General features: G+C 44.1%; 1 protein-coding gene across 1 annotated transcript in view; it reads right to left on the reverse strand.

Moving 5' to 3' along the window:
- LOC135512320 (SH3 and PX domain-containing protein 2A-like) overlaps positions 1-26,205 on the reverse strand; it is a 110,414-nt gene that overhangs the window by 27,354 nt on the left and 56,855 nt on the right. Inside the window, exon 7 of the mRNA XM_064934237.1 lies at positions 9,544-9,672. Coding sequence (XP_064790309.1) covers positions 9,544-9,672 — 129 coding nt within the window. The remainder of the gene's footprint in view (positions 1-9,543; positions 9,673-26,205) is intronic.

Genomic DNA, 26,205 nt, shown 5'->3' on the forward strand with positions numbered 1-26,205 from the left:
TTCCTGATTAAAGATCAGATTGGATTACCAAATCCTTATCCCTATGTCAATTCTAACATTAAATCCTATCCGATAGGGGTAATCCGATCAGGTTTTTGAAAAACCAGCCCCTTGGCTGCTGCCACATAGGCTTTTCAACACCATTTCTCTGTCGCCTAGCTCTGGAGAGGTCATGGCTGTTCTCTGCAGGAGAGTGAAATGACAAAACCCTTCTGAATGGAGCAGCAGTCTCAGGCACTACATTGCAGTACTTGAGGTGTCACTACGGACACAGGTTTGATCCCGGCCTGGGACACAGACCCATGAGGCGGCGCACAACTGGCCCAGCGATGTCCGAATTAGGGGAGGGTTTGGCCGGACGGGATGTCCTTGTCCCATCGCGCTCCAGCGACTCCTGTGGCTGGCCGGGCGCATGCATACTGACACGGTCACCAGTTGTACGGAGTTTTCTCCGACACATTGGTGCAGCTGGCTTCTGGGTTAAGCAAGCGGTTTGTCAAGAAGCAGTGCGGCTTGGCAGTGTTGTCTTTCAGAGGATGCATGGCTCTCGACCTTCGTCTCTCCCGAGTCCGTACTGGAGTTGCAGGGATGGGACAAGACTGTAACTAACAATTGGATATCACAAAAATGTATTACAAATAAACCCTTGCAAACCTTCTCTGTGATGTGGCGCTCCACGAATGCTCTATTTGTTGTGGAAAGCAGAATCCAAGATGGCCAACAGCTCTTCACATCCCCCATTATGAAGACTGGAATGTTCACTGGAAATGCAATCACACATGCTTCAGCAGCAGTTTTAAATGTTACTTTAGATTGAGTTTGTGTGGGTCTACATACTAGAAGGCCTTGCTGTTTGGATCTGGCCCTGCGCCCCCGCATTGGCAAAGGCTCAAGGCCCTAACAAGCCATGTAATGTGTTAAATTTTTACACCAAGGCTGTGGCTTCATACAAACCCGGTGCCAAGAAATTAAATGGAGAACGGAGAGCTAAAATAAATGTCTACAGTTCTTTGGACTGGAGCCTTTCAACTGCTGAGGTGTGCAGTATCTCCCTGACAATGCAGAGTCTGGAGTGTGTTAATGTGCTTATTAAATGGATTGCAACATTTTATTTGTGAGAATTCCCTCTCAAATGTACTATTTCTTTCTAAAAAAGTTAGCGAGCATTCTTTGGACACGAGAGTGCGACTTTTGACATTAACGTAACCCCCACCACTCCTCTGACTGTTGCCGTGTCACTATTCCACATAGAACAAGTATTCCCATAATGCCGATGATGACAGAACTATAATATTAGCCTCAGTCTGCTATCCACCTGGCTAGCCAGCTATAGTAATAGGAAAAATGTAATGGCTTTGCCTCTTCCTCTCTGTTGGCTGGCTAAAGTTATTGTCACTTCACTTCGTAAACAACAGGTGTAGACTAACAGTGAAATGCTTACATACGGGCCCTTCCCAACAATGCAGAGAGAGAGAGAAAATAGATAAATAATAGAAAAGTAATAACATGTAATAATACTAGTAATAAATACACAATAAATAATAATAACTTGGCTATATTCATGGGGTATCAGTACCAAGCTGATGTAGAGGGGTACGAGATAATTGAGGTCTTGCTTGCTGATATGGGAAATATGGGAATAAGGTATAGGAATGTGGTACCTTAATTTGAAAGCACATTTGAAAGTTAGACATATGAATATACATTACGGCCACTTTAATAAGGCAGCCACACACCCCACCGAATGTCGATCTACTGTTCATCTACCATTTGTTCGCTGAGGTGTGTTTTAGGGACGTAGAATTGGTTTGCAAATTATAGCTGGCAATCTGTTCAGAGGTGCTAAGTACAGTTCAGAGGTGCTAAGCGGTTAAGAGCAGTTAAGAGCGTTGGGCCAGGAACCAAAAGGTTGCTGGTTTAAAACCCCGAGCTGACTAGTAGAAAAATCTGCCAATATTCCCTTGAGCAAGGCACTTAACCCTAATTGCTCCTGTAAGTCACTTTGGATAAGAGCAGTTGCTAAATGACTAAAATGTACATGCCTGCGTGTCTGTCCCTTAAGACGTTTGAGTAAATACACTCTGTTATTGATGGCTATGACAGCCTCTACTTTATTTTTCAACCTTGTTCTCATATGGTAGGGGCTTAGAAACTTTCTGTCCAAAAATGATGCAGAAAAATTAATCCATGCTTTTGTCACTTCTAGGTTAGACTACTGCAATGCTCTACTTTCCGGCTACCCGGATAAAGCACTAAATAAACTTCAGTTAGTGCTAAATAAGGCTGCTAGAATCCTGACTAGAACCAAAAAATGTGATCATATTACTCCAGTGCTAGCCTCCCTACACTGGCTTCCTGTCAAAGCAAGGGCTGATTTCAAGGTTTTACTGCTAACCTACAAAGCATTGCATGGGCTTGCTCCTACCTATCTCTCTGATTTGGTCCTGCCGTACATACCTACACGTACGCTACGGTCACAAGACGCAGGCCTCCTAATTGTCCCTAGAATTTCTAAGCAAACAGCTGGAGGCAGGGCTTTCTCCTATAGAGCTCCATTTTTATGGAACGGTCTGCCTACCCATGTCAGAGACGCAAACTCGGTCTCAACCTTTAAGTCTTTACTGAAGACTCATCTCTTCAGTGGGTCATATGATTGAGTGTAGTCTGGCCCAGGAGTGGGAAGGTGAACGGAAAGGCTCTGGAGCAACGAACCACCCTTGCTGTCTCTGCCTGGCCGGTTCCCCTCTTTCCACTGGGATTCTCTGCCTCTAACCCTATTACAGGGGCTGAGTCACTGGCTTGCTGGGGCTCTCTCATGCCGTCCCTGGAGGGGGTGCGTCACCTGAGTGGGTTGATTCACTGATGTGGTCATCCTGTCTGGGTTGGCGCCCCCCTTGGGTTGTGCCGTGGCGGAGATCTTTGCGGGCTATACTCAGCTTTGTCTCAGGATGGTAAGTTGGTGGTTGAAGATATCCCTCCAGTGGTGTGGGGGCTGTGCTTTGGCAAAGTGGGTGGGGTTATATCCTTCCTGTTTGGCCCTGTCCGGGGGTGTCCTCGGGTGGGGCCACAGTGTCTCCTGACCCCTCCTGTCTCAGCCTCCAGTATTTATGCTGCAGTAGTTTATGTGTCGGGGGCTGGGGTCAGTTTGTTATATCTGGAGTACTTCTCCTGTCCAATTCGGTGTCCTGTGTGAATCTAAGTGTGCGTTCTCTAATTCTCTCCTTCTCTCTCTCGGAGGACCTGAGCCCTAGGACCATGCCCCAGGACTACCTGACATGATGACTCCTTGCTGTCCCCAGTCCACCTGGCCGTGCTGCTGCTCCAGTTTCAACTGACCTGAGCCCTAGGACCATGCCCCAGGACTACTTGACATGATGACTCCTTGCTGTCCCCAGTCCACCTGGCCGTGCTGCTGCTCCAGTTTCAACTGTTCTGCCTTATTATTATTCGACCATGCTGGTCATTTATGAACATTTGAACATCTTGGCCATGTTCTGTTATAATCTCTACCCGGCACAGCCAGAAGAGGACTGGCCACCCCACATAGCCTGGTTCCTCTCTAGGTTTCTTCCTAGGTTTTGGCTTTTCTAGGGAGTTTTTCCTAGCCACCGTGCTTCTACACCTGCATTGCTTGCTGTTTGGGGTTTTAGGCTGGGTTTCTGTACAGCACTTTGAGATATCAGCTGATGTACGAAGGGCTATATCAATAAATTTGATTTGATTTGATTTGATTTAGGCTGAGTTCACTGCACCTCAAAAGAGGCAATACAAGTATATCTCCTTGCCAATGCAGGTTTATAACACACAGGCGTGAAATACAGAGAACCAGAAAATTGAATCTGGTCTTTCAGTAATGAATAAATGTTAATATTCCAGTGCTACAACTGTTTTTGTTGCATTTTCTTGACCAAATTAAAGGTGTTTTGGCAACATACCATCACACAGAAACATACATTTAAAGATGAACCCCCTGAAAATGATTTGGTGACATGTATGAAAATTTGGAACTGAGTAGACATACAGCTGTTGAAAGGTGATATATGCACGTTTTCTGTATCCCAGGATGTGTGTGTGTGTGTGTATGCATGTGCATTTTTGTTTGTATTATGTACAATTTGATACATTGACCAGCAGGGCTGGGACTGGACCCAACACGGAGGAAGTGGAGAGATATTATACGACTACACCTACATTTGTGTCTTTATCTGTGTCTGTCTATCTACCATATGTCTGTCATCTCCATTAACATCCTCATCTGTGTCTGTGTCTGTGTCTTCTGCAGCTGTACGAATCTTTATCATCTGTGTCTCAAGTCTGCGTTACTAGCTGTGCTGAGGAAGTAATGGATAAAGTAAATATTATTTCCTTTCTATACTGTAGTTCTCGAGAATGAGCTTTTAAGGGAAATTGCAAGGATCCATTGCAAATGGTTCAGTGACAGATACACATAACAAACAACATTCACTTGAATTAGGAGCAATTTCATAATGTTTATGTTCAGGTCCATGCAGTGCTTTTCTCCTCATCTAATCACTGAGTTAACAATACAAAACAACATATGTGATTGCACTGCAAAGAAACCATGATACAACTCACGACAGGACAAATAAATGTTGTAAGTTCATTTTTGAAATAGCCAACAGAGTTTACACTGGATGTACTAAATTAAAGGATGTGGTTGCCAACTATCTAATTAGGCTTTCGCCTGGATGAAATGTTGACGTCAATCTCATTTACACAGCCAAAAACACTAACAAACACTTTTGAAAAAAAAAAGTTTCTTTGTTTTGTTTACAGAGAAAATGAATCGTAAAAAAACGACGATAATTATGTAAGCCATGTGTGTCGTAATTTGGCTCTAGGGTGAAAAGGAAAGTGGTACTGCTACAGTAAGGATGAATATTCCTTGAAAGGAAAAAGTGGAGCAAGTGAACAGATGTTTGGCTCAGACTTCAAAGTGATAAAGCTTTACTCATATCCCCTCTGCCCTGTCTCTTTCTAAGAGGGAGGGCAAAATAGAGGAACCTATCTGTTGAGGAAGGCCTGAGCCCTACTTGTCTCCCCTGCAGTACCTGATGTCTGGAAACACTGTATCAGGTTCAACACTCTGCAGCCTCCATATTACTGTAATCAACAACACATTTATTGCTCAAGACAAAAATGCGAACAGGCCAGCAACTTTCGATTTTCTTACTGTGAATGTATACCATATGTACTCATCTAAACGACAATATGCAATGTTTTAACACAGGATTGAGGTGCCTCAGGCTCTACTGTGCTGCATGTATTTTATTTATAGATATCCAAAGTCTCACATTGAATCAAATAGCCTGTCTTTAACTGCTACTAAAACACAAGTGTTACTTACTAAAACAAGTTTTTGTGTTTTGGGGTCAGTCTTTGAAATATTAGCTCATGCTACAGATGTGATATTAAGATTACAACCTTTAGCGTGACAAGCATTTCTCTGGGCTTGAGATGATGTGGAATGCTGAGCCTCAGCACTACTGGAGATATCTGATCCCACTGGAAAGCACTGCAGGAGAAAACCCCATTCATTTCAAGTTTCTGTATTTCTAACCACTGTATAGAGTACAAAATATATAAAGTTCGATACATTCACTTCCAGTTTTCATAAAATACTGGGTCCAATTTCCAGTGATGGTTCTGTTAAGCTTGAGAAGCGAAAAAGTACTAATGTTGACCTAAGGAACAGCCAATGCAGCCCCCTAGAATGTGAAAGGATCCCCTCCAGAATGTGTCCTTTCTAAAGCTACGTACCTCTGCAGCTCTAGGCAGCACAGATGGCGTGTGTGGGGCGCCCATAAATGCTATTTCACTTGAATTGTTATTCCTAAATGAGAGGCATCTCACAAATCCGTTGTTTCATGTCCATCGTCTGGCCATAGCATAAGCTTGTTCCCAATGGTGTTAAACAGCTCCTTATTCACATCTCCTCTTCCTCATGAACACTGATCTACAGTATCTGAGAGGATTTAAGCGCAGAGAGAAATACATGTTGGAAACCCATCGAGTACCTCCTCAACTTATCCATGGTCCATCAAGAATGAAGGGAGACAAGAAAAGAGAGACAAGGAAAATAATTGGGACAGAGCCTTCACATTTAAGCCTAAAATACCGTACAAAGTGTTCCCAGAATTCACCACTGACTGACGCAGGCTATTGGTTTATAGACGAACACACATGCAGGGTGGTACAGGGGAGCTATGGGGAGCCTGAGGGGCAGACAGAATCAAGCTGCTTCCCTCTCCGACACAGACATTCCTGGAGTTAATTTGTCAAATTACAATTTAAAAAGCAGAGCTAGGATTTGAGCAGTGTAAACGTACACTGGTCAGAAGAGATTTAGAGGGATATTATATGGGTTAGACTGGGCAAGGCTAGCCTAACATTGCCCTTGAGGTGTAGAGTAGGTAGCATACCTCTAGAGGGAAATGTGATGGCAAATGTTTTACTTTTCCTATGCATTTCGATAACAAGAAAAGTTCAACTGTAGACAAATAAAAAGATTGTTCTTAATTGACTCACCTGGTTACGTAAAGGTTAAAAAGTGGTGTGCTATCTTAGCTTAGCCCTGGTTATCATCTCTTTAACACACTGTAAGTTGAGGAGGCATCCTGGAGGATCCATTAAGCCATTATAATGAACCAACCTCTCTGAACCGCTAACTTTGGCAGGAAAGGGCTTTTTCCATATTCCCCCTGACTCTCTCCCTGCCCCACACTCATCTCCTCTCCAAAGTCAGTGTCTCTCTCTGGCAAGCTCTGACCTAACTCAGTAGTGAAAATATACAGAGGGATTGCAATCAGGCATCAGGGATAAAACATTTATGGAACACTGCCTTTGAGTATAATAGAAAAGTGGCAGCTGATTTTTATGCAAATGACATAACCAAAAATATAGATCTTGCCCAATTTCTCTGCCTTTGATGAGTCCTGGCAGTGCAGCATTCATGGCCTTTTACAAGAATTGTATAATATAAATATCAAAATAAAAATATATGTTGCCATTCTGAGTTATGTTTATTTACAAGGTACAGTACCTGATCTAATAACCAGGAACAACCTCTCACCAAAACATGAATTATCATCAGCTATGACACTGACTGAAGGTCAATATGCAAAAGCAGTATCAACAAACCAGTGCAAATGAAAATAATGGTTTGGCCTGGAAAGGGACATGGAAAGCTGAGAAAGCTGAACTGAAATGAACTGACTTAGATTCAAAGCCCCTGTCAGAAGTATATTATCTAATCCAAGGTAAGGAAATGTGTCGTTCCTTTAGTGCAATGGGAAATCTTTTGCATTAAAATTGCATTATCCTTGGGTATGGTAACAGTGAAATCAGTTAGATATTTACATTGTACAAGAAAAGTACATAGAGTTACTTACCAAAATGCTTTCTACGTTCAAATTCAAGAACCATCATGGTAAGTAGAGCACAAAATAATAGCTCTTACACCATGCAGACACTACACAGACATAAGGACAAATTCCATTCTAAGCCATCTTCTTCATTGGACAAATGATAGCTCTGTAAGAGAAGCATAGTACCATATCAACACCATATTCACACCATTTAAAGAATTCCCCAAGACTCTATAAATACCTGAGCACCTTTTGTCATTTGACAGCAAAGCACTGGAGACATTTAAGCAGCTCTGGGTTCATAAAAAGTACATATCTAACTTCTTCAGCACTGAAAGTCTGGGATTCAGAAATCAACCTCAGATGCTATAAAATACACAAACTTATTCTGGGAGAGATGGATGCTGAACTAAATGGATTGAAGTATTTTACGCGCACCTGTAATTCTTAGAATTGGCATGAGGCTTAGGACTGATGTCACCCACATTGCAGCTTAGCCTTCTTCCATGCTGTCCAGGAGGTGTCATGGCTTCAGCTAATGCTAACCATGCTGTTGAACACAACAGGCTTCAGCTAATGCTAACCGTTCTGTTGAACACACCAGGCTTCAGCTAATGCTAACCATTCTGATAAACACTACAGGCTTTAGCTAATGCTAACTGTTATGTTGAACACTACAGGCTTCAGACAGTGCTCTGATGGGTTTTGATTTAGCTACCTCTGCAATACTTGGGAGTCCCCTGCCTCCAGTGCTTGAGTTGTTGATGCCAAATGCCATCTATACAGTACTGGTTGTATACCTATGAATCAGACAGTGATTCAGTTAGACTTGCAGGTGGGTGAACTCTCTGACCAGTAACATATTTAGTCTGTAGTCATCTAAATGTACTGCAGCCTTCAATAGCCCAGTCACCAGCATCATCCATCAAGCTCTATGCTTATTATGGAGGAAAGGACTCAAGTCAAGGCCTCGGGCAGAAGGACTTCAAGGTGTTTGGAAATCTGCCTCAAAGTGACTCCCTAGTGGGATCAAATCCAACTGGACCAAGAAGGAAAAATAAACGGAAGAACTCAACGGGTGGGTACAGACACTTCAAAGCAGTCTGAGTCAATTGACTCTCTTCCTTTAGGCCTCTATGGCATGGGGTTTTACTCACACCCAATGTGAAACCTAAGTCAAATTGCTTTTCTGATCACTGTTTCCCTCCCCTTTGAAGAACACATGAGTCACATTACTGCTTCACTGTCTGGGAACACCATTTAAGCCAGGACGTCAACCTCTGTTACTGAGCCTGTCTCTTGCTCTAGAGGCTTTGGAGATGGAGATGACAAAACGTCTTATTTCATTCTACTGAAGGCAAAGGAAAACCAGACAGGTTTCCTTATGCTGCGTCGGCCATGGTTGAACTGTGGTTCAGTTAATGGTGAGGTGTGTTTGTATGTTATAGTGAGTCTTAACTGGGTCAAAGTGTATAGGCAAAAGTAAACAGGGGCATATCAAGTAAGACCATCAACATATGTATACAGGACTTTATAAAGAGTAGACCATTTCGTTGATTCTACTGGAGGGCATGATATGCATAACAGTCAACAGACTAAGCTCTGCATAACATTTATCACCATTCACTGTGAAAAAGCCAAATTTAATCAGTCTCAACAAGGGCCAGATGAAGATTATTGTCAGTTCCTTTTGAGGATCAGCTCCTAGCACTCCATTTTCAGAGGTTAAACAGCTGACTCAGGACGCCGTGCAGCTGGCATATGTAAATCGAGCATGTCTCTCTGTCTTTCCATTAAAGTGAGCTGGATAATTAATATAGGAGTCTGGAAGACATTCCTCCTACAGAAGGCAACATTCTGGCCCCGGCCTAAACCAACAAGGGTAAAAAAAACAGGCCTCTCCGCAGGCCAAAGTGAGCCTCCAGGGCTAAGGCACAGTTTGAAGGCTGTGGATATAAAGGGAGGGGGGGAGAAGGGAGGAAGAAGGGGAACTATTGGGGATGAAGAAAAGACCGTGACCCCAGACTGAGAGGTGAAAATGGGAATTCTCATGTGGATGCTGGCTGGAAAGTATGCATGAATAGGTGTGCATCACTGTGTGTGTGCGTGCGTGTGTGCCTGCATGCATGCGTGTGTGTGTAGGTTGGTCACTCACCACTCTCGCTCTTATCGATGACGTCTACCAGTTTGCCGGCCTGCAGGCTGATTTCCGCCGGCTCCTGCTTCTCATAGTTGGCCACCACCATGTACTGCTCCAGTAGCATAGGATCGGCACCATCCAAACCTGGGGTTGATGGGAAAAAACACGCTGTCAGCCAGCTCCCGGTCATGGGTCCGCGAGAGCGACCGCCGGGCACCCTCTGCGCCATAGGCCAATTTGTCAGTAGACCTCAGCCAATGGGAACACACGCTGGGCTCTGTGCATTTTCCCAAGAGTCTGGCCATATAGCTGGAGAGTCAAAAAGGAACGCCTATTAAACTGAAAGTCTCCCAAAATACATCAAGCAGTTTGCTGAAGAGAATCCATTCTAAGGTGTTGGGGGGCCTCATCCATAGTCTAAACTTGAGATAGAAAAATAGGAATGGATGGAGACAAAAAGAGGAAAGCAATAGAGAGAAAGAGAAAGAAAGAGCAGGAGCAGCGGCCGGTTGTCGATAGAACAGTGCAGCGGGAGAAAGGAACGGTTTCCCCTGGAAAATAAACAGTCTGTTAAAAAGCCTCCTTCTCCTTGTTGGGGCTGGAGCTGGAGGAAGAGTAGGGGGGGTTGTGTACGCCAATCATAAGAGTCGACACTGAAGGCCTTAAATAGAACCAGATGAGTGGGCTGGAGTTGAGCTCAGGAGGCCGGGCCTCGGCTGCTGTGAAACACTAGAGCACAGGACTTTCATTTAGTATTGCCAATGGAAAGCTTCTTTCCTGGCCTCGCTGGGTTAACCATATTAGCACCAGCAATGACTTAGTTTTGACAATGTTATTCAGCAGGACCATTCCACTGGGCACCGACGTCAGTTAAACATGGAGTCTTGACTTACATTTTGTTTAGTCACATGAATTCAACGTGAAATAAAAAATAATAATAATGTAATTGGATTAGGTTAAATGTTAGGGTTATGAAGTTCACTTAGGTTGATGGCTTTTTTTTATGTGGAAACAACGTTGATTTAAACAGTTTTTGTCCAGTGGGGTACATTGATCAAACATCCAAGAATGTGTCAGTATTATAAATGAGGTGGCTCTTATTAAGCTGTGATCCCAAACATTGCTTTATTTTATTTTTTATATATCTACTGTATCTGTCTTTTATACAAACTGTGCAGTCCATGTTGCATTACATGGTAGTGATGTTTATGATATGAATTTTAGAACATAAACCAGTTTGCAAAGAGTAAAGCACACTTAAATATACATGGACTGGTAGTGTACAAAAAGCCAAGCCATAACCTCAACATCAAAAGGAAAAAACACAAAGGTCATTGGGGATGTTTCTCATTTTCAAAAACAAAGCACCTGTTGCATGAATTTAAAACAGTAAATAAACGACATCTTCAAAACAAATTCAACCACCTAACACTGCACACTAAACCTTAAAAAGTCACTCCAAAACATCTCCAGCTGCAGCCTAGAATGAACTGAGACAACCCAGTTTAGCAGCAGAACTAACACATGTCAGCTGTAACCTAGAATCAGACACTGCTGAGATGGATTTCACACATTACTGATAGCTCAGACTGGCCACAGAGTTTCGTAAAACAGAGAGGAGAGAAATGATTCACAGATCACATAAGAACACAGTATATACATACTATGTATCCGGAGTCAAAACCAGGATATCCTTTGGTCTAAATTCCAAGCTGCTTCAAGGCTTGCCTGAGTAATGATTTATAGTTTAACTGCCAACAGACAGTTCAAGTATATGGATACTAAGATGGAGGATACAGCACAAATGCTCTGTAGTACTCATTGTCAATGTACTGTTTCTCTCTTAGCTGAGATAAATTACAGTATTTAGTGAAAAATAAATGAGTTAGCTGAGTTCCTGTATCACATAATCAAGATAAATGTCTACAAAACAAATGTTATAAACTAGATGAAGCCAACCATGTCCAAATGAAAACATTATTCAACCTGTGATAAACTCAGTGTCTGGAACATTGTACAGAGAGCTCTATCTCACATGATGGAAAATAGCATAATTCCAGTCCAATAAATACTATTAGATAAGAAGAGATTGAGTAAAAAGAGAGGACCTGATGACAGCTGTCAGACTAAAGATGAACATTTACGTAAATTAGGATTATGTTCCCACTATATGCTGAGGGGCAGGTATCACAAATGTCAAAGCACTAATAACTCATCTGGATGAGCTCAGCTTCAATAGCATCCAAAATACTAAACCTGCCAACTAGTAAAGTTGAACCAGTGTGGTTCCTTCTGTGGTTTATGCTGCTTACCAATTATTTGCACAGGGTTCTTTGCTCACCGCGAGGTTGAGGGCAGAAGCCTTGGAAAGTTAATATTAGTTGAACTTTGAGTGCAGGAGTGCAACCCCTTGCAGTGTGATCCACTTACGGGTGGAAAACAATGACTTGTGCTACACATAAAGTAATGTGAAGCCTGCTTTAGAAATGCAAGGCTTTGGTTTTCCTTTCAGCATAGCTGCCATAGATGAATGCTCAAGATAATACATTCAATGATGCTGAGGCCAAAACTCATCCAATGCATTTTTATAACCTGATGGGAATGGTCAGAACGATGGTGGACCACAGAGGCAGATGAATCCCATCGCTTAACACTAGAAATGACAAGGAGATAATTTGGACCCAATATGAATATAAAATTGCCCCCCTCCGTCCTTTACTTTTCTTAAATAAGTCTATTTAACACACGTACAGTATGTTGTTAGAATTGATATGACAAACATAATATGTTACAAGCAGTTCTAAGAGGACAAGAGACGATCCTGAGATTTCCAAAACACTTACCATTGCCAAATAACTATCAAAATTGATTTTTTTAAATATCACTTTTTCCACTGTTACATGTGCCCCATGCTTGTCCATGCGGCAACAGCTAGCCTACAGCAACAAACAAATAAAAATGATATTGTGTTATTTAAAAAATATATATATTTTTGTATTCTAATGTTACCCAAGACCTTCATAAACACAATCAAAGTATTATTTTTCCGATAGCAAACATAAAATGTATGTATTAGACTGTTAGAATGTTGAGTGAAAATGAATCTGCTATATTGTGGTTAAAGAGTTACCTGTCTAACAGAACACATAGCCTCTCCATCATAATCCAGGCAGAATCAGGAATTCCCCAGGGCAGCTGTCTAGGCCCATTACTTTTTTCAATCTTTACAAATGAGATACCACTGGCTTTGAATGACGCCAGAGTGTCTTTGAATGCGGATGACTCAACATTATACACGTCAGCTACTACAGTGACTGAAATGACTGCAACACTTAACAAAGAGCTGCAGTTAGTTTCAGAGTGGGTGGCAAGGAATAAGTTAGTCCTACATATTTCTAAAACTAAAAGCATTGTATTTGGGAATAAAACATTCACTAAACCTTAAACCTCAACTAAATAGTGTAATAACTAATGTGGAAATTGAGCAAGTTGAGGTGACTAAACTGCTTGGAGTAACCCTGGATTGTAAAACTGTAATGGTCAAAACATATTGATACAACAGCAGCTAAGATGGGGAGAAGTATGCCCATAATAAAGCGATGCTTTATCTACTTAACAGCACTATTAACAAGGCAGGTCCTACAGGCCCTAGTTTTGTCGCACCTGAACTACTTTTCAGTCGTGTGGTCAGATGCAAAGAACAAGAACAGAACCGGACAGGACAGCACTGCTGGCCATTGGATGAACACGGAGAGCTAACATTAATGACATGCATGTCAATCTCTCATGGCTCAGTGTGGAAGAGAGATTGACCTCATCATTACTTCTGTTGACAAGCTGAATGTACCGAACAGTAAATTAAAATACACACATGGAAACCCCACGAGACATACAACCAGAGTTCTCTTCACAGTCCCCAAGTCCAGAATAGACCATGGGAGGCACACAGTACTACATAGAGCCATGACTACATGGAACTCTATTCCACATCAGGTAACTGATGCAAGCAGTTGTCAGGATTTGGCCAGGGTTGTTCCGGGTTTTGGTCAGTAGATGCCCCCATTGTGCTTTCTGTCCCTATGTTTTTCCCTTGATCCCCATTATTATTTGCACCTGTGTCTCGTTTCCCCTGATTGTATTTAAACCCTTTGTTTCCCTCAGTTCTGTGCTCTGTGTTTGTATGTTAGCACCCTGCCCTAGTGTTCTGTGTGCTCTTGTCGATTCCGGGTGACGTTCTTGTGGTATTCTGTTTTTTGTTTTTGTTTATTTTTGGTGAGTTTCTTTTGAGGTCTTTTTGTGTTTTACCTACCACCTTTTGGATTTGCCATTTTTTGTATTTTAGGATTTTTTCTTTATTAAATACACCGTCTTAAGTACTGCTGTGTCTGCCTCATCTTCTGGGTTCTGCTGTCTATTCGTGGCTCAGTTGGTTAAGTGACTGTTTCTCACTCCGGAGACCCAGGTTCGAAACCGGGTCCTGACAGAAACACAGAGCCAAAAATGAACCCAGAGGCAGCCAGTTCCCAAGACCTTTTGCCACGCTGTCCCACCACCAGGAGACTGTCCAACGCCACGAAGCCGCCCTGGTTCAGCAAGAGGCCTTAATGGCTAGACATTCTCATCTTCTGTCGGAGATGCTGACTTCCATTAAGCAAATATCTGATCGACTTACCCCGGCAACAGTTCCCGTCCCAGTACCTCAAGTTCACGTACCCATGGCAGTTAACCCCCTGGCTGAACCTCGTCTTCCACCTCCCCAACGGTTCTCAGGTGATCCAAGTGCTTGTAAAGGGTTTCTCACTCAATGTTCTCTCTCCTTTGAGCTGCAACCCTCGTCGTTTCCCACCGACCGGTCTAAGATCGCATATATCATCACCCTGCTGTCGGAAAAAGCCCTGGCCTGGGCTACTGCTGTGTGGGATGCCCATAGTTCCTGCTGTGCCAGCTACTCTGCCTTTGCTGAGGAATTCAAACGAGTGTTTCAAGGCCCAAGCAGTGGTTCTGACTCAGCCAAACAGCTCCTGACTCTCCATCAAGGTTGGCGCAGCGTGACGGACTATGCCATCCAGTTCCGCACGGTGGCAGCAGCGAGTGGCTGGAACAACGAGGCGCTCACGGTGTGCTTTCTGAAAGGCCTTTCCGACACTATCCAAGATGAACTGGCCACTCGGGAACCACCGGACAATCTCGAGTCCCTGATCAAGTTGGCCTCACGCATTGACCAGCGTCTGAGAGAGAGAACTCAACCGTAGACCTCTAGCCCCTATCAGTCCCAGCTCCGAGTCCCCACCTTTATCATCGCTGGCTCCACCGGAACCCATGCAGATTGGACGCATCTCCCAGGCTGAGAGAGACCGCCGGATGAGGGAGCGACGCTGTCTATATTGCGGCAAACCGGGCCATTTCCGTTCCACGTGTCCCGGGCTCCAGGGAAACGCTCTGTCCCGTACAGACCGGGGGAACTGTAACGGGAAACATAACCTCCTCCCATCCGTCCAACTCCCGTCTGCTCATTCCAGTCACCCTCTCCTGGGACAACCACAAGCTTCACCTTCAAGCCTTGGTAGACTCTGGAGCCGCAGGTAACTTCATGGATGGTGTCTGGGCGAAGGAGAATGGCGTTCCCTCTGAACCTCTAAGTGACCCCATGAGGGTTACTACATTGGATGGAAGCCCTTTGGGATCTGGACTTGTCACTCATGTCACTACCTCCTTGAGACTTTCAGTTTCACAACACCAGGAATTGATGAACTTTCATTTGATCTCCTGTTCCGAGTTCCCTCTCGTCCTTGGATACCCCTGGCTTCACAGCCATAACCCTCACATCGACTGGTCTGTGGGCACTATCAAGCAGTGGGGTCCTACGTGCCAAGCTACTTGTATTTTCCAGAATTCCCCGAGTTCTACTCCCGAGTCTTTAGAATCCATCGACCTGACCCGAGTTCCCGAGTGTTACCATGACCTCAAACTGGTGTTTAGCAAACAGAGGGCCACCATGCTACCACCCCATAGATCTTACGATTGCCCCATCGACCTGTTTCCGGGCACTTGCCCCCCAGGGGTCGGATCTTTCCCTATCTCCACCTGAACGAGCTGCTATGGATACCTACATCAAGGACTCTCTGGAAGCAGGCCTCATGCGTCCATCTACCTCCCCGGCGGGAGCAGGGTTTTTCTTTGTGGCCAAGAAAGATGGTGGATTACGTCCTTGCATCGACTACCGGGGACTCAATGACATAACCGTCCGTAACCGTTACCCGCTACCCCTTATGGCCACAGCCTTCGAGCTGCTCCAGGAAGCAGTTGTTTTCACTAAGCTTGACCTGCGGAACGCATACCATCTTGTGCGGATCAGACCTGGTGACGAGTGGAAGACCGCTTTCAACACGCCTACTGGTCACTATGAATACTTGGTGATGCCCTTCGGCCTGACCAACGCCCCAGCGGTGTTCCAAGCGCTCATAAACGATGTGCTTAGGGATATGCTTAACATATTTGTGTTCGTTTACTTGGATGACATCCTCATCTTTTCGAGCTCCCTTCTTCAAGAACACACTAAGCATGTCAGACAAGTACTCAAACGCCTCCTGGACAGCCATCTGTACGTTAAGCCGGAAAAATGTGAATTCCATTCATCCCGAGTACAATTCCTGGGATTTGTAGTGGAACCCGGTCGAGTCCAAATGGACCCTAGGAAGGTAGGGGAGCGGATTGGCCCACCCCCAAATCCGTTAAGGATGTTCAGCGTTTCCTGGGCTTCACAAACTTTTACCGCAAGTTCATCAAGAACTTCAGTTTGGTGGCAGCTCCTCTCTCAGCTTTAACCAAAGGTGGCAATTCAAGGTTTTTGGGGAAGAGAAGCTGAGACGGCCTTCCAAGGACTCAAGCAGCGCATCCTCTCTGCTCCCATCCTGATACTACCGACTACGGATGAACCATTTGTGGTGGAGGTAGACGCATCAGAGGTTGGTGTTGGAGCTGTCCTGTCTCAGAGGGGGTGAAGACAAGAAGCTTCATCCGTGCGCTTTCTTCTCACACGGACCGACTGAGAGGAACTAAGGGGGATCGTGAACTCCTAGCGGTTAAGATGGCATTGAAGGAATGGAGACACTGGCTCTGAGGGGGCTTCTCACCCGTTTCAAGTGTCTTACGGACCACAAAAATCTGGAGTATATCCAGCAAGTTCGGTGGAACTCTAGACAAGCTAGATGGTCTCTTTTCTTCAATCGATTCCAGTTTATCCTCACCTATCGGCCCGGGTCAAGAATCTCAAACCGGATGCCCTGTCCCGAGTCTACGCTCCTGCCATTCGAGATGACACGGACATGCCTGTCCTTCCTGCTGCTAAGATTGTGGCTCCGATCCCGTGGCAAGTTGAGGATACCGTGAGACGTGCTCAAGCTAGCGAACCGGACCCTAAAGGAGGCCCTGCCAATCGGTTGTTTGTCCCCAAGGAAAGTGAGTTGATTACTCAGGTCCTTCTGTGGGGGCACTCCTCTCGCCTCACCTGTCATCCGGGCATAGGTCGCACCTTGGAGTTCATCCAGCGTAAGTTCTGGTGGCCTACCATAAGAGAAGACGTTGCCACTTTCGTCAATGCCTGCCCCGTGTGCTGCCAGGGCAAATCTTCTCACCTCCGCCCTCAAGGACTCCTTCACCCTTTACCTGTTCCCCACAGACCCTGGTCCCATATCTCATTGGACTTTATTACTGGACTTCCTCCATCCCATGGCAATACTACTATCCTAGTCATAATCGACAGGTTTTCAAAGGCGGCCAGGTTCGTCCCTCTGACTAAGTTACCTTCTGCCAAGGAAACGGCTGAGTTGGTAATTAATCATGTGTTCCGAGTCTTCGGCATTCCTCAAGATGTGGTTTCTGACAGAGGTCCCCAGTTCGCCTCAAGGTTTTGGAAGGCCTTCTGCCAACTCATGGGGGCTTCTGCCAGTCTATCTTCAGGGTACCATCCGGAGTCCAACGGCCAAACAGAGAGGATGAATCAAGAGCTGGAAACCACCCTCCGATGTATGACTCGTGACAACCCGTCCACATGGTCATCCTTTATTGTTTGGGCCGAATACGCGCACAACACCTTGCGCTCCTCCTCCACTGGTATGTCCCGCACGAGTGTCAGTTTGGCTATGCTCCTCCATTGTTCCCGGACCAGGAGGCAGAAGTCAGAGTGCCTTCAGCCTTGAGGTTCGTCAGATGCTGTCGGCTTATGTGGAGGAAGACCCGTCTTAATCTGATGCGTTCCTCACAGAGGTATCAACAACAAGCCAACAGACGTCGCCGTCCCGGGCCTACCCTGCGCCCGGCCAGAGAGTCTGGCTCTCCACAAGAGACTTACCTCTACGGGTGGAGTCTCGCAAGCTGTCCCAAAAATACATCGGTCCCTTCAAGGTTGCCAGGAGAGTTAACCCAGTTTCTTATCGCCTACACTTACCCAGATCCCTTAAGATTAATCCCACATTTCATGTGTCATTGTTAAAACCTGTTGTTTTTTTTCCCCTTGTCCCGGCAGACAGACCTCCCCCTCCGCCTCGTGTCATTGGAGGCCAGCCGGCTTATACCGTCCACCGGATACTGGATTCCCGCCGGGTGCAGCGGTCCTGGCAGTATCTGGTGGACTGGGAAGGCTACGGTCCTGAGGAGCGCTCCTGGGTTCCTGCGAAAGACATCCTGGACCCTGACCTCATTCGTCAGTTCAGGGTTCTCCACCCTGAGAGAGCTGGTAGGAACGTCAGGAGCCGTTCCTAGGGGGATTCTGTCAGGATTTGGCCAGGGTTGTTCCGGGTTTTGGTCAGTAGATGCCCCCATTGTGCTTTCTGTCCCTATGTTTTTCCCTTGATCCCCATTATTATTTGCACCTGTGTCTCGTTTCCCCTGATTGTATTTAAACCCTTTGTTTCCCTCAGTTCTGTGCTCTGTGTTTGTATGTTAGCACCCTGCCCTAGTGTTCTGTGTGCTCTTGTCGATTCCGGGTGACGTTCTTGTGGTATTCTGTTTTTTGTTTTTGTTTATTTTTGGTGAGTTTCTTTTGAGGTCTTTTTTTGTTTTACCTACCACCTTTTGGATTTGCCATTTTTTGTATTTTAGGATTTTTCTTTATTAAATACACCGTCTTAAGTACTGCTGTGTCTGCCTCATCTTCTGGGTTCTGCTGTCTATTCGTGGCTCAGTTGGTTAAGTGACTGTTTCTCACTCCGGAGACCCAGGTTTGAAACCGGGTCCTGACAAGCAGTAGAATCAGATTTAAAAAGCAGGTAAAAATATACCTTAGGGAACAGCGGGGACTGTGAAGCAACACAAACATAGGAATAGACACATTCATACACACACATGATAACATACACACTATACACACACGTACACATGGATTTGCGTTGTAGATATATGGTAGTGAAGTATGGGCCTGAGGGCAAACACTTGGTGCTATTAAAGACGCACAGCATTGAACTCTCTGTCTCGTGCTTTTGACTCCACACCCACGACACCCGGAGCATTACAGTTGTTGATTCTTCACAAAAATACAGTTTTATATCTTTATGTTTGAAGCCTGAAATGTGGCAAAAGGTCGTAAAGTTTAAGGAGGCCGAATACTTTCGCAAGGCACTGTACCATAAAAAATTGTTGCATACTCAAACGACCTACTATTTGGGATGCAAATATGGGTATTCAGACACAGCCAGTGTAACTTTTCACAAAGACAAAAATAGGTTCATATGATAATGTACAGTACATTGAGTGAAATATACTTAATATCATAAAGGTATATTTGAAGTCGGAAGTTTACATACACTGAGGTTGGAGCCATTACAACTCGTTTTTCAACCAATCCACAAATTTCTTGTTAACAAACTATAGTTTTGGCAAGTCGGTTAGGACATCTACTTTGTACATGACACAAGTCATTTTTACAACAATTGTTTACAGACAGATTATTTCACTTATAATTCACTGTATCACAATTCCAGTTAGTTAGAAGTTTACTTACACTAAGTTGACTGTGCATTTAAACAACAGAACATGATGTCATGGCTTTAGAAGCCTCTGATAGGCTAATTGACATAATTTGAGTCAAATGGAGGTGTACCTGTGGATGTATTTCAAGGCCTACCTTCAAACTCAGTGCCTCTTTGCTTGACATCATGGGAAAATCAAAAGAAATCAGCCAAGATCTCAGAAAGAAAATTGCAGACCTCCACAAGTCTGGTTCATCCTTGGGAGCAATTTCCAAACGCTTGAAGGTACCACGTTCAATTGTACAAACAATAGTATAGTATTAACACCATGCAGCAGCCGTCATGCCGCTCAGGGAGGAGACGCATTCTGTCTCCTAGAGATGAACGTACTTTGGTGCAAAAAGTGCAAATCAATCCCAGAACAAGAGCAAAGGACCTTGTGAAGATGCTGGAGGAAACAGGTACAAAAATATCTATATCCTCAGTAAAACGAGTCCTATACCGACATAACCTTTAATGCTACTCAGCAAGGAAGAAGCCACTGCTCTAAAACCACCATAAAAAAAGCCAGACTACGGTTTGCATCTGCACATGGGGACAACGATTGTACTTTTTGGAGAAATATCCTCTGGTCTGATGAAACAAAAATATAATTGTTTGGCTATAATGACCATCATTATTCTTGGAGGAAAAAGGGGGAGGCCGTGAAGCACGGGGGTGGCAGCATCATGTTGTGGGGGTGCTTTGCTGCAGGAGGGACTGGTGCACGTCACAAAATAGATGGCATCATGATGTAGGAAAATTATGTGGATATATTGAAGCAACATCTCAAGACATCAGTCAGGAAGTTAAAGCTTGGTCGCAAATGGTTTTTCCAAATGGACAATGACCCCAAGCATACTCTGGATAAGAGCGTCTGCTAAATGACTTAAATGTAAATGTAAATACTTCCAAAGTTGTGGCAAAATGGCTTAAGGACAACAAAGTCAAGGTATTGGAGTGGCCATCACAAAGCCCTGACCTCAATCTTATCGAAAAAGTGTGTGCAAACAAGGAGGCCTACAAACCTGACTCAGTTACACCAGCTGTGTCAGGAGGAATGGGCCAATATTCACCCAACTTACTGTGGGAAGCTTGTGGAAGGCTACCGAATAAGTTTGACCCAAGTTAAACAGTTTAAAGGCAATGCTACCAAATACTAATTTAGTGTATGTAAACTTCTGACCCACTAGGAATGTGATGAAAGAAATAAAAGCTGGATACTTGGATTAAATGTCAGGAATTGTGAAAAACTGAGTTTAAATGTATTTGGCTAAGGTGTATGTAAACTTCCCACTTCACCTGTATGTTATTGTGTGTGTGTATATTGTCTCTCCTAGCTCTGTAGCTATAGTACACACATGTGACTTACAGTGGGTGTCTATTCTCCAACTCCATCATCATAAGCAATTCAAATTGTATTTGATAGATTGAAGGAGTATGTTTTAGTGTGCTGAAAGTAATAGGGTCAACAAACTGAGATAAATGTTGCTTTTACACAATATATACAAAAGTATGTGGACACTCCTTCAAATTAGTGGATTCGGCTATTTCTTTTTTAAATTTTACCCCTTTTTCTCCTCAATTTCATGGTATCCAATTGTTAGTAGCTACTATCTTGTCTCAGCGCTACAACTCCCGTATGGGCTCAGGAGAGACGAAGGTTGAAAGTCATGCGTCCTCCGATAGACAACCCAACCAAGCCACACTGCTTCTTAACACAGCGCACGTCCAACCCGGAAGCCAGCCGTACAAATGTGTCGGAGGAAACAACCTTGGTTAGCGTGCACTGCCCGCCACAGGAGTCGCTGGTGACCTACCAGCCAAACCCTCCCTAACCACGCTAGGCCAATTGTACGTCGCCCCGCGGACCTCCCGGTTACGACAGAGCCTGGGTGCGAACCCGGAATCTCTGGTGGCACAGTAGAGCGCCCTTAACCACTGCGCCACCCGAGAAGCTGTTTTCAGCTATTTCAACCAAACCCGTTGCTGACAAGTGTATAAAATCGAGCACATGGCCATGCAATCTCCGTAGACAAACATTGGTAGTAGAATGGCCTTAGTGGAGAGCTCAGTGACTTTCAACGTGGCACCATCTTAGGATGCCACCTTTCCAACATGTCAGTTCATCAAATTTCTGTCCTGCTCGAGCTGCTCCAATCAAAATTAAGTGATGTTATTGTGAAGTGGAAACGTTAAGGAGCAACAACGGTTCAGCCGCGACGTGTTAGGCCACACAAGCTCACAGAACGGGACCACCGAGTGCTGAAGCGTGTTGCGCATTAAAATCATCTTTCCTTGGTTGCAACACTCACGACCGAGTTCCAAACTGTCTCTGGAAGCAACGTCAGCACAAGAACTGTTCATCAGAAGGTTCAAAGAATGGGTTTGCATGCCCGAGCAGCTGCACACAAGCAAAAATTCACCATACGCAATGTCAAGTGCCAAGTTGTCTGGAGTGATGAATCATGCTTCACCATCTGGCAGTCCGATGGATTAATCTGGGTTAGGCCAGTGCCAGGAGAACGCTACCTGCCTGAATTCATGGTGCCAACTGTAAATGCAACAGCATACAATGAAATTCTAGACAATTCGGTGCCTTTGTGGCAACAGTTTGGGGAAGATCCTTTCCTGTTTCAGCATGACAATGTGCACAAAGCAAGGTCCATACAAAAATGGTTTGTCATGGTCGGTGTGGAAGAACTTTACTGGCCTGCACAGATACCTGACCTCAACCCCATCGAAAACATTTGGGTTGAATTGGAACGCAGACTGTGAGCCAGGCCTAATCACCCAAATTAGTGCCCAACCTCACTAATGGTCTTGTGGCTAAATAGAAACAAGTCCTCGCAGCAATGCTCCAACATCTAGTGGAAACCCTTCCCAAAAGAGTGGAGGCTATTGGTAGCTGCAAAGGGGGGGACCAACTTCATATTAATGCCCATGATTTTGGAATAAGATGTTTGATGAGCAGGTGTCCACATGCTTTTGGTCATGTCATGTATGATTGATATTAGTTTCCCCACCCTTCCTTGAATCTCAGAATCTCAACAACTTTAGTGTCTAGACTCTAGACTACTGTGTTACCATGTGGTACAGTATGTGTGTGTGTGTGTGTGTGTGTGTGTGTGTGTGTGTGTGTGTGTGTGTGTGTGTGTGTGTGTGTGTGTGTGTGTGTGTGTGTGTGTGTGTGTGTGTGTGTGTGTGCGCCTGCCTGCCTGCTAAGGTGCCTGTGTGCCTTCCTGCATGCATACCTCAATTAAATAGCCATATTTGACCCTTTCTGCTTACATCTCTCCTCACACAGATTTACACTGAGTGTACAAAACATTAGGAACACCTTCCTAACATTGAGTTGCACCCACTTTTGCCCTAAGAACAGCCTCAATTTGGGCTCCTGAGTGGCGCAGCGGTCTAAGGCACTGCATCTCAGTGCTAGAGGTGTCACTACAGACACCCTGGTTTGAATTCAGGCTGTTCCACAATGGTCCCGGATTGAGAGTCCCATAGAGCAGCACACAATTGGCCCAGTGTCGTCCAGTGTCGTCCAGTAGGCCGTCATTGTAAATACAAATTTGTTCTTTACTAAATTTTAAAAAATGGTCGGGGCATGGACTCTACAAGGTTTCAAAAGCCTTCCACAGGGATGCTGGCCCATGTTGATTCCAATGTTTCTCACAGTTGTCAAGTTGGGTAGATGTTCTTTGGGTGGTGGACCATTCTTGATACACAAAGGACACTGTTGAGCGTGAAAAACACAGCAGCGTTGCAGTTCTTGACACACTCAAACCGGTGCCCCTGGCACCTACTAACATACCCCGTTCAAAAACATTTGCATATTTTGTCTTGCCCATTCATCCTCTGAATGGCACACATACACAATCCATGTCTCAATTGTCTCAAGGCTAAAAAAAAAATCCTTCTTTAACCTGTCGTCTCCAACCCTGTTCCTGGAGAGCTCTAACTAACCGGTTCTAACTAACCTGATTCAGTTTATCAACCAGCTAATTATTAGAATCAGGAGTGCTAGATTAGGGTAGGAGAGGAAAACCTACAGGACAGTAGCTCTCCAGGGACAGGTTTGGAGATCCCTGATCTACACTGACTGTAGTGATATAAATAAAGTATCATAGCTTTTACCTGGTCAGTCTATGTCATGGAAATAGCAGATGTTCATAATGTTTTGTACACTATGTTTACATGATTACATTATGCATGTTCAGTATTTATTATGTAACATTTCCTCACCTGGGATTTGAACTCACAACATCATCTTGGTTCATGCAACGCCATTCTTCCTGCTATGCCACCATGTCCATGACAGGTATCAATTAATCTGACTATTCTCATTAATGTTTGTATTTAGTTGTCTAATGTTGGTGGGGTATATTAACCTATTTTAATGATAGTCCTGAATCACTCTGATCAATATAATATTTTCTTGGATCAATAAAATATTTCTTGAGTGCATTTTTAACAGAGCTGATATTTACTTCCAAGTGCATTCACCCTATTGCTTAAACCTATCAAGTTGTTTCAGATCTACACAAATGCCAAGGGAGGAGGTTTTATGTTTTCTTCTGGACGGGGTCTAATTATGATGGCCCAATAAGCACATGCCCTACAGCAGTGGTCACGAACTGGTCGACCGTGGTCAATCTTCATGGCATGCCTAGTCAATCACCAAACATTTATGTAGAAAAGCCAACGATAAAGGATGTGATAAAAGGCTTGCGCTCCTTTTTTTAAATTCCTGTTGTGCTGTTGCAGTAGGTGCACTTGATTCAGGAGCCCAGGGCACCGGGTAAGCAAAGAATTCCCATTTTGACCATTGTCTGAAAAGACAAACTCTGCTTAGTCGGCTGACCAGTAGATCTGTGGCTAAATCGAGTGTGCCTACTGCGCTGGCCAATCGGAAAGCTCAAATCACCATGCATACAAAGCTTCCATGACACCTGCCACAGCAAAGTTTGACGCTAGCCTAAGTAAGGTTGAATAACTTTTAAAACCATGACCAGAGAGAGACTGTCAAATAATACAGCAAAGAGCTGCTGTTTTTATGAGTAAGTTCATGTTTAATTGTTTATTCAGCACTATCAACCCTGTTCTTACTCAACACTATTACAAAACATAAAACACGCATCTCCCTACTTCCATTCGCGCTGCAGCTGCAATGAATGAGTAGCCAAGTGTATAGATAGCCCAGCATTTTTATTATTACTAGCAGATTGTCTTGTCTCTTTTAAAATCGAGGAATATTTATCTCTGGTCATAGGAACAACCTGAATGGTCATCCAACTCAGAATTCCAAATCAGAAAGTCTGGCATCTTTCTAGATCTTTGATTTTCCGAACTGAATATCACTGACATCATGATTTGACATTCCCAGTTGTCTTGAAAGCACCATGATCATCTGATGCAGTTACCATCAGTCCAGTAAAATAAAAAAAGCTAATTATTTGAAAATTAATGCTCACCTGTGCCTTGCAAGTGCTATACCAACTGATCTAAATTGTAATCAAAGCTCAAGTTTTGAAATATAATATGGTCTGAGAAGAACATAATAGGCAGGCCAGGCATTATAGCCAATATGATGTGATAATGAACTAGGCTCAGAAAAAGTTGGTGACCACTGCCCTAGAAGATGTACCTTATTGGGACCGTAGTTAGGACATTCATCACTGGTGCGGTTGGCCTGGTTCATGTTTGATGTCGTGTTTCTGGACAAAGAGATCAATGCCGCCTTTGCAGAGTTATCATTTTACTAAAATGTTATCTTTCTCCTCAATTAACAAAACATAAATGGAAGCATTTCCACAAGGAAAAAGGTTAAGTGGGGTAACAACCATAGAGAACGATAGAGGCCTCTAGTGGCCAAAAGCTTGTTTTAGCATGGGCAGCACCATTGAGGGATTCCACCAACTTGCCTTGAACGCCTTACATTTGAACCAGCTTACTCATTGCAGACAGCCTCTGATTTATCAGCCTCTGAGGCTGCTATTGAATCTCATCAGCCTGCCAGGAATAGAGGACACCCACTCTGGATTATATGTTTCAGCATATGAAGCATTTTGACTGCTAATCTGCCAGCAAATCAGGTCAAATTTCAAATCAAATCAAAGTTTATTTGTCATGTGCACCGAATACAACAGGTGTAGACTGTACAGTGAAATGCTTACTTACAAGCTCTAACGTTATTAGGTGAACAATAGGTAAGTAAAGAAATAAAACAACAGTAAAAAGACAGTGAAAAATAACAGTAGCGTGGCTACATACAGACACCGGTTAGTCAGGCTGATTGAGGTAGTATGTACATGTAGGCATGGTTAAAGTGACTATGCATATATGATGAACAGAGAGTAGCAGTAGCTACAAAGAGGAGTTGGCAGGTGGTGGGTGGCGGAACACAATGCAGATAGCCCGGTTTGCCACTGTGCGGGAACACTGCTTGGTCGGCCCAATTGAGGAAGTATGTACATGTAGGTATTGTTAAAGTGACTATGCATATATGATAAACACAGAGTAGCAGCAGCGTAAAAGAGGAGTTAGTGGGTGGCGGGACACAATGCAAATAGTCTGGGTAACCATTTGATTGACTGTTCAGGAGTCTTATGGCTTGGCGGTAAAAACTGTTGAGAAGCCTTTTTGTCCTAGACTTGGCACCGCTTGTCAT

The sequence above is a fragment of the Oncorhynchus masou genome, chromosome 24 (genome assembly GCF_036934945.1).
Source record: "Oncorhynchus masou masou isolate Uvic2021 chromosome 24, UVic_Omas_1.1, whole genome shotgun sequence".
NCBI classification, from domain to species: Eukaryota; Metazoa; Chordata; class Actinopteri; order Salmoniformes; family Salmonidae; genus Oncorhynchus; species Oncorhynchus masou.